At 41.8% G+C, this 10,045-nt stretch overlaps 1 protein-coding gene across 1 annotated transcript; it reads right to left on the bottom strand.

Annotated features, from left to right (window-relative positions):
- Positions 1-917: 917 nt before the first annotated feature.
- On the bottom strand, positions 918-5,043 carry LOC104215153 (uncharacterized). The gene is made up of 5 exons (XM_070148174.1): positions 4,493-5,043; positions 3,611-4,223; positions 2,831-3,045; positions 1,753-2,686; positions 918-1,688 (listed from the first exon to the last, which is right to left on the bottom strand). The coding sequence occupies exons 1-5, from the start codon at positions 5,041-5,043 to the stop codon at positions 918-920; spliced, it is 3,084 nt and encodes a 1,027-aa protein (XP_070004275.1).
- Between the last annotated feature and the right edge of the window lie 5,002 nt (positions 5,044-10,045).

Below are 10,045 nucleotides of genomic sequence, written 5' to 3'. Positions count from 1 at the left end.
AGACTTATCTGGAGGTGTGTGCCGACTTCAATGAATCATGACATGCATTTTGGACTGGACGCCTGATCTGTCTAAGCTATCTAATTCTCAAAATTCGACGCAAGTGTTCATTTTGAATTTGTCTTGATTGTGCTCATGCCGGAGAATCAAAGGCCCTCATTCGGCTAGTAGCGCCTTTTGCAGGTTTTCGCTAACTAACCTCTCTCATTTCTCTGCTCACTATAGCCTTATAGTTCCCGTACGGATTTTCACTGATAAGACTCTTTCATTTTTTTAACTAAGATACTGCATGAGGGAGGTTACCCAACGCCCTTGGCATGGGGACTTCAAGCATTCTCAAAAAGCATCGATCAGAAGTTATTGAAAGGTAAAAAGGGTGTAATGAACCTTGAATTGAATTACAACTTTTGGAAACCACTTTTACAGAAAAAACGTGAAATAATACAAACTTCTGCCCCAGTTTTGGAGTATTGGGAATATGGATACTTTTGTTCTGATGGGACCGAACCCGGGGTAAGGCTGACCATGTATCCTTTCGGAATCAGGTCGAACGTAGTTCAATAACTCAGAATTTTGTTGTTTGGCTTTTCTTTTTCTTTTTATTACAAGTACACAGATTCCAAAAAGTGAGAAATAAGGAAGCCAAATACGGCTCAAAAGGATTAACAGAAGGGTGACACCAATTTAAATAGCGAGCAAATGATAGCCTTTGTCACTTCGATCTGAGAAAATCAATGCGTGAAAAATTCTATAGTGGGTATATGTCAGATATAATATCTTTTGACAGCATCTACATTAATAGTCATGTCTGGTACCCGTCCTTTTTTATCTACCAAGTGCAAGGCCCCTTTTAGTAACACTTTCTTGATGATGTAGGGTCCTTGCCAATTCGGAGCAAACTTTCCTTTAGCTTCTACCTAGTGCGGAAGGATGCGTTTCAAAACCAACTGGCCTACCTCAAACTGCCTTGGGTGCACTTTCTTATTGTAAGCGCGTGCCATTCTTTGCTGGTATAACTGGCCGAAACACACTACTGCTAGCCTTTTTTCATCGATCAACATCAGTTGTTCTAATCGGGTCTTAACCCATTCGGTGTCTTCAATCTCTGATTCCACAATAATTCGGAGAGAGGGAATTTCAACTTTAGCGGGTATTACAGCTTCAGTTCCATATACAAGTAGATACGGAGTTGCACCAACAGATGTGCGAACAGTCGTGCGGTATCCCAAAAGAGCAAAAGGCAACTTTTCATGCCATTGCCTGGAACCTTGGATCATCTTCCTAAGAATTTTCTTGATGTTCTTGTTCGCCGCTTCAATGGCTCTATTGGCTTTTGGCCAGTAAGGGGTAGAATGCCAATGCATGATTTTAAATTGTTCGCATACCTCCTTCATCAAATGACTATTTAGATTGGCCGCATTGTCAGTGATAATGGTCTTTGGGATACCAAAGCAACAGATGATATTAGAATGAACAAAGTCTACCACTGCTTTCTTGGTGACTGCTTTGAAAGTGACGGCCTCCACCCACTTGGTGAAGTAATCAATTGCAACCAAAATGAACATATGCCCATTTGAAGCCTTCGGCTCGATTGGCACAATAACATCCATTCCCCAAGTGACGAAAGGCCAAGGAGAGGACATGGGATGCAACTCCGAAGGAGGCGAGTGAATCAGGTCACCATGAATCTGGCATTGGTGACACTTGCGAACAAATCCGAAGCAATCTCGCTTTATAGTAAGCCAATAATACCCTGCCTGTAGAATCTTTTTCGCCAAAATATATCCATTCATGTGAGGTCTTCATACCCCCCGAATGCACTTCACTCATGATCCGCTCCACTTCTGTGGTATCTATGTATCTCAACAAATTTAAATCTGGGGTCCTTTTATACATAATTTCCCCATTCAGGAAGAAACCACTGGCGAAACGCCTTATAGTTCTTTTTTGATCTCCTTTAGCATTCTCTGGGTATTCTCTTGTTTTCAGGAACCGTTTTATGTCATGATACCATGGTTCACCATCTGGTTCTGTCTCAATTGCATTGCAGTAACCGTGTTGATTCCGAACTTGGATTTTTAGTGGATCAATATGAGTGTTGCCTGGATAAGGGAGCATGGAGGCTAAAGTAGCCATGGCATCAGCTAGCTTGTTGTGAAACCTGGGAATGTACCTGAACTCGATGGATTTGAATCTTTTGCTCAAGTCTTGCACACATTGTCTGTACGGAATAAGCTTGATGTCTCGAGTCTCCCATTCACATTGGGCTTGCCGGATAAGCAAGTCAGAATCTCCCATAACCAATAGTTCATGCATATCCAGATCGATGGTCATATTCAAACCCATGATACAAGCTTCGTATTCTGCCATATTATTGGTACAGAAGAACCGAAGTCGGGTCGTTGCAGGGTAATGATGTCCAATAGATGAGATGAGGATTGCCCCGATCCCAACTCCTCTGATATTGAAAGCCCCATCAAAATACATTTTCCATACAGGGTGATCGTCTGGAACTACTTCCTCTATTGAGTTGACCTCTTCGTCTGGGAAGTATGTGCTAAGTGGCCTATACTCATCATCAATTGAATTCTCTACCAAATGATCTACCAAAACCTGTGCTTTCATCGCGGTGCGAGTGACATAGACGATGTCAAACTCTGTGAGCAGGATTTGCCATTTCGCGAGCCTGCCAGTGGGCATTGGCTTTTGGAAGATGTACTTCAAAGGATCCATTCTAGATATGAGGTAAGTAGTGTAGGCCAAAAGATAATGTCTCAGCTTCTGAGCGACCCAAGTCAAGACACAACATGTCCTTTCTAAAAGGGTATACTTAACCTTATAGTTTGTGAACTTCTTGCTCAAATAATAGATTGCATGTTCCCTTTTGCCTGTTGCGTCATGTTGCCCTAGAACACATCCAAAAGAGTTATCCATAACCGATAGATATAAATACAAAGGCCTACCAGGTTCAGGTGGGACCAGTACAGGGGGCTTTGACAGATAATCTTTGATCTTATCAAAAAGATTTTGGCAATCGTCCGTCCACTTGATAGCAACATCTTTTTTAGTAACTTAAAGATGGGCCCGCATATGGTTGTGAGCTGAGCAATGAACCGACTAATGTAGTTCAACCTCCCGAGCAAACTCATGACTTCAGTTTTGTTCTTTGGTGGTGGCAGATCTCGAATGGATTTTATCTTTGATGGATCCAATTCGATACCTCTCTGGCTGACTATGAAACTGAGGAGTTTCCCAGATGGAACTCCAAATGCACACTTGGATGGATTGAGCTTAAGGTGATACTTCCGCAACCGTTCGACGAACTTTTTAAATCGCGCACATGATCACCTTTTGTCTTTGACTTTATAATGACATCATCGACATATACTTCAATCTCTTTGTGTATCATGTCATGAAAAATGGTGGTCATGGACCTCATATAAGTTGTCCCTGCATTCTTCAAACCAAATGGCATGACCCTGTAGCAATAAGTACCTCATGGAGTGGTGAAAGTTGTCTTTTCTGCATCATCCTCATCCATTAGAATTTGGTGGTACCCAGTATAGCAATCCACAAATGATTGTATCTCATGCTTTGTGCAATTATCTACAAGAATGTGGATGTTTGGTAAAGGAAAATTATCCTTTGGACTTGCTTTGTTCAGGTCTCTGTAGTTAACACAAACTCTGGTCTTTCCATCCTTCTTCGGTACAGGCACTACATTTGCCACCCAAGTAGTGTATCGGACAGCTCTGACTATATTGGCGCTCAATTGCTTCATTATTTCTTCTTTTATTTTATCACTCTTATCCATTTTGAATTTTCGTTGCTTTTGTTGGACTGGTGGAAAATCAGGATACGTGGGAAGCTTATGAACCAAGAGGTCAGAACTTAAACCTGACATATGATCATAAGACCAAGCAAACACATCTTTGTATTCAAACAAAAGTTGAATCAAGGCATCTCTCGTTTTTTGTTTAGTGTGAATGCTTATTTTTGTTTCTCTGATTTCTTGATGACTTTCGAGGTTTATTGGCTCAGTATCATTGAGGTTGGGCTTAGGCTTGTTCTCAATTTTTTCTAATTCTCTTTTTATTTCTTCAATAGCCTCATCTTCATCACATTCAACCTCTTGATGCATTATTTCGAAATTAGACAACTTTTTAAGATCTGGGCGAGAATTCCGCATGCATGTCATGTTATTAAAGCCAACATTAACAAAACTGAAATGGAAACAAAAGGTCATGAATTAGAATGAAGGAAAAAAAATACATAACTTAATATGAAACGGAATTGCATTTTTATTGAATTTGAAAGGATAGAAGGGTTAACATGAAAAAACAATCATATTAAGATGTCTGGATTACAACCCTGAAAGTAACCCAAAATACAAAAAAGAAGCTGCAAAAGCGAACTACCAAGACTCCTTCCTTGTGGGGAAAGGAGTTTCTTCCCAGTTGTTGAGCATGGTGTCTGGGCCAATTAGTTGCACATCGGCACGACTAGTGCCTTCACCAGCCTGGACATATACACTTCAGAAAACATCTGGCTAAGGCCATGGCAAATTGCATCAATGTTTGATTGGACCAAGGAATTTTGACCCTCTTGGAGTTGTGGCTTGACGAAAGTATACAAAATGTGAGGGATAGTTAGCTGCAAGACCCAACCATACTTTTTGCGGTACTTAGCTTTGTTTTTGTCTGCTTGTGTTGGCCTGAAACCTAAACCAAAAGCACACTTGTTGCTGAATGGAGAAATAGGTCTCGAAATTTCTTGCAGTGATGCCCCCAAACCTTTTCCCGGCTTATAACCTTGTCTCAGCATTAGTGTTGCCACCATTACAGATGTGGTGGAAAGATGAGGATGCAGAATGGGCTTTTCTTCCTCAACATTGTCCACAGAAACCACTTGAAAAGCTTGATAGACAATGGACTCACACTCTTTCTTGGCCTCAATGCAGGGGATTAATGGGTCTTTATAAATGGATGACTTGTCTTCTCCGTGAACAATAATCTCTTGCCTGTCGTGTTCGAACTTGGCCATCTAATGCAATGTGGATGGTACAGCTCGAGCCATATGGATCCATGGTCTTCCAAGAAGAAAGTTATATGAAGTGTCCATGTCTACTACTTGGAAGACAATTTCAAAGTCAACTGGCCCAATTGTCATGGTGAGATTGATCTCCCCAATTGTATATCTCGCTGAGCCATCAAAAGCCCGAATGCGAACATTGTTAGGTTAGATTCTGTCTGTGTTGATTTTCATGCATTACAAAGTAGAGAGAGGGCATACATCTACACTCGAGCCTCCATCAACCATGACTCGCTTTACTTAATGCCCCTCACATTTGACGACCAGGTGCAAAGACCTATTGTGCCCGGCTCCTTCCTTGGGAAGTTCATCATCAGTCAAGGAGATTCTGTTCACCTCGAAAAATCTATTGGCTATCTTCTCTAACTCATTCACTGTGGTCTTCTCTGAGACATGTGCCTCGTTCAGGGTCTTGATTAGTACACGAGCATGCTCTTTTGAATGTAGGAGCAGAGATAGTAGAGAGATTTGGGCAGGAGTTTTTCTTAGCTGGTCAATGATTGAGTAATCGTGAACTTTCATCTTTTTCAAAATCTCTTCTGCCTCTTCTTCAGTGATAGATTTCTTTATTGGCAATTGTCCTTCTCTGATTTGCTTGGCCTTCCTCAACTCCTATGGAGAGTAACACCTCCCTGATCGAGTCAAACCTCCAGTTTCCCCCACTTCTTCTATGATTTCCTTACCTTTGTACGTCATCACAGTTTTGTTGTAGTTACAAGGAATGGTTTTTGTATTTGTCACAGGGGTTGTACGATAGGTCTGATTATGATCGGCTCTGTTATACCCTTTGTACTGCCCTAATTTTGCCTTGTGATGAGGTGGCCTCCAAGGACATATAACCTTAGGCTTGGAACATTAGAGAGAACTTCCAACCTCGTGACCTTGGGCACAAATAAAGTTACCTTTTCTGAGCTCGGGGCGCCTTTCACAATCAACGGCACATCTCGGCTTGGACTTACTTCCAAACTTGTTCCTTCTTGAATTGCTCCCACTATCATTTCTGCTTGATCGACCAGCTTGTATTCTTGATCTCGGCCAATCATTCCCACTAAATGAATATCATTGTATGTTGGCAATGGGTTGTTTGTCACATTAGGAGGGTCCTCGCCATTCGTCATTACAATCAATTTTTCAGAAATAAGTCTTTCTATGGCTCTTTTCAGAGTCCAACAGTCATCGATGATATGCCCCGGGGCACCTGAATGATATTTAAATCTAGCATTTGCTTGAAATCCATGTGAATCGGGATGCATATGGTGGGGAGCGATGGGTTCAATCATGCCCATCTATTTCAGTTTCTAGAAAAGACTAGAGCATGGTTCAGCCAATGGGGTGAATTTTTCCACTGGCCTCTATTCTCGACCGTATTCCTGCTTGGGACGAGCATTGTAAGGTGCCCGAAAATTTTGCTGCTGAGGTCGGGGATTCCTTGGAGCTGGTGCACGTATTTGTTGATTGGTAGGCCGAACATAGGATTGAGCATTAAACACTATATACTGTGGTGGGCCCACTGAGTATTGAGGAATTGGTGGAGGATAATAATGTTGAGGGTAGCTGGATTGCCCCTGTGGAACTCGTACATAAGGGTGCGATGCCCCTCTTTGAACTTCCCTAGATCCTGAAGTCATCATAGAACCTTCATCTCTCTTTTTCCTATTTGCAAAACTTCCCGACCCATTTTGGATCGCTTGGGTGGTGGCTTTGAGAACATCCTGACTTACAATCCTGCAGTCTTTAGGCCATTTTCAACCATTTCCCCTATCTTGATTGCTTCGACAAAAGGCCTACCCATTGCGGACATCATGTTTTGGAAATAATCAAGCTCTTGAGCCTCCAAAAAGACAATGATCAACTAATGATTATCTATGGGTGGCTTAACTCTGGCCGCTTGCTCCCTCCACTTGATGGCACACTCCCTAAAGCTTTTCGTCGGCTTTTTCTTCATATTGGATAGGGAAATGCGATTTGGTGCAATATCAATGTTGTATTAGAATTGCTTGACGAAGGCCTGGGATATGCCAGTGAGAGATGTCTTGGTCAATGAACTACTTAGAGGCTACCCCTATAAGACTTTCTCCAAAATATGTCATCAACAATTCTTATTTTCCACCTGCACCCCTCAACTGGTTGCAGTACCTTTTCAAGTGGGCGATAGGGTCGCCGTGTCCATCATACTTCTCGAATTTTGGGGTTTTGAAACCTGGTGGCAAATGGATGTGAGGGAACATACATAGATCACTGAACGAAACACTTTTGTGACCACCTATTCCCTATAGTTCTTTATGTTTTGTTCAAGACTTTTCATTTTCCTAGCCATCTCATCTGGCTCACTTGTCTTTGCAGGCTTTTCATTTTCCGCTGGTGACTCGTACTGAGGAGTCTGATTGTAGGGAGCTGAGACCCTGAAAGCCATATTTGGGGAGTAGTATTGGCCATCATAAGCCTGAGGTAGTAGCTCGTTGTTGGGCCTCGTCACAAGAGGTGGTGGCGGGAATGTATATACTGGTGCAACAGACACGACGAGAGGGGTGTTCTTGACCGGTGCAACTGGAGGTCGCATATTAGAGGTACCAGAGGCAGCATGGAGGTTGTAGTTTGGCACATACCCTGGTGGTAGAATATGATCGCTCGCTACATGGAGCAGTGGTTGAGTAGCTCGGGGTACGGTGGAAGTTCCCTCAGAGGGACCCTGGAGTGGAGGTTGACCATAAGCTTGATATACATCTGACAGTTACTGTCTCAATTTTCTTATTTTCTCTGACTCTTGCTCAGCTGATTGACCCTGCGGATTGTTACTAAGCAACTCGATTTCATCACTGTTATCCATTACTACTGGTCCCTTAGATCTTGTGAAGTAATGATATGTTGCCAGATTCACCACAAACCAACCACCTTAAACTTACTAGATTAAGAGACAACAACCGTGTTAGGGTTAGGCATTTTATAGATATGAATTACACGTAATATGTCATGCTCCTAACATCATCACCATTTCTAAAATGCTTTTGGAAGACTTCATGTTTCATTCAGGCTTATCAGCTTGTTGCTTATTGACACTATTATTTCTTTCTCTCTTTTTTTCGTTTTGTCCTTTAACTCGCCTTATTTTGATCCCTCACTTTAAAGTCATTAAAAAATATTTGATCAAACCTTTTGTGGGTTGCCTACGTATGATGTCGCCGCATGAATCAGATCATTTACGTAGCTCATGACCATTTTTTTTTACAAAACAAACAATCTTTTTGGTTCATTTTCGAATTTTTCTAAACAAAATCTTTTTCAATGATTTTTAATATATATATATATTTGATACAAGACTCACAAAATAAGAATTACATAAAGATAAACAATTAAACAAGACCATATTTAACTCAAACAGACTTCTTTTTTAAAAAATAATAAATAAATAAAAATAAAATAAAATAAAAGGCAAAATAACAAGACTCAAAACAACAAAAGACTCTTACAAACTCAAAGATAACAAAAGAATACAAAAGGATTGCTAACTAAAGAAGACTTTGATCTCTGCAGATAGAATCCAACAACATCACTATAATCAAGGCGCTTGTTTCTGCGGATGGCCCCCAACATTGCGGTATATCCTCTCCAAGTCTGCAGATATATGACAAGCAACATTCAGTAATACTTATGCAAACCACTCAGGCGTCATTCCCTGGCAACTCCTGCATGCTCTTGAGGTATATGTGGCTACCTCGAGGATCTTTCCCTTAATGTATTCATAAGCCAAATACAACTCTTGGTTTTGCTGACCACGGGTCTCAGCTAGATCCAGGGCCTCACGCGCGCGGTCCAAGGCCATATCTCTCTGGCGCCGATTTTCTAGTAACTCCCCCTCCAACCGATTGATCATACTTTAGTAGTGATGTCTTTCTATTTCAAACTTTGCGATCTGGATCTCCTTGCTTGACTCAACTCCCCCTATCTTGTCCCTCGGATCTTGGATTAATGGAGCAAAACCTCTACACTCATGATCACGGACCACCTTGAACTGGGCTTCTCTTTCTTCTTGTTATTGAGCGGTAATTATCACTTTTTTCTGTCTAATTTGAGCTTTGAGTGCTCGCCTCTCTTGTGCCCACTAAGCATTTTCCCGCTTGAAATCAGCATGTTGTATTTCAATGGCTATCTCCCGAATTCCCTTATCTTCTTGTAAAATGTCAATACGATATTGGAACTCTTGTGCCACTTCCTTTCTGGTTTCTCTAAGTCTGGTCTCGATCTCCTCCTCCCAATCAACTGCATGTCGTATGGATCTTTCTGGCCTTTGCTCGGGGATAGCCTGTTGTGAAACAACTCAAGGTATGCGAGGCTTACCTCCCCACGTTCACGATCAGCTACTATCTCGTCCCAATCAGAAAATTGACCACCAAACCAAACCTTTTGTGCATATGACTCCCTTGGAGGTTCCTCTCCCTTGAATTCCCATACGAACGGACGCATTTCCTCAATCGGGGGCCTCTTTTTCTCTCTCCCTAGCTGGCGCATGACACGTAGGGGCGCATAAGGTTGGAAACCTCTGAAACCTATGAGTATAAAGAACGGGCGATACATCGACATATGTGTGACCCTAGTAGAAGGGAACAAATAATAGTTTCAAGTGATTCTATCAGCATTCAATGAACCAAGTAATGTCCAACAAACCCTCACCCCCTCTGGAAGATTACAACTCGCAGCTCTGTCTGGGTGACATCCAATGTAATTCAGCCAATTATCATTGAAATTTACTACGATTGGATGATGATAAAGGTGCTCTATGAACCACATCTGCAGCAAAATGTTGCATCCCTCGAAGTAATCTTCACCTTCTTGACAACGGGTCAAAGCTCGAAAAATATCTCCCAAAATCATAGGAAGAATGGTATGATCCTCCCTACTTTGCAAATACGAGACTATCGCAACTAATCGAATTCTGATGCACCCACCACGGTCTCGA

The sequence above is a fragment of the Nicotiana sylvestris genome, chromosome 6 (genome assembly GCF_000393655.2).
Source record: "Nicotiana sylvestris chromosome 6, ASM39365v2, whole genome shotgun sequence".
Lineage (NCBI taxonomy): Eukaryota > Viridiplantae > Streptophyta > Magnoliopsida > Solanales > Solanaceae > Nicotiana > Nicotiana sylvestris.
Note: the sequence above shows the minus strand (reverse complement) of the source record. Positions and strands in the feature narration are given on the sequence as shown.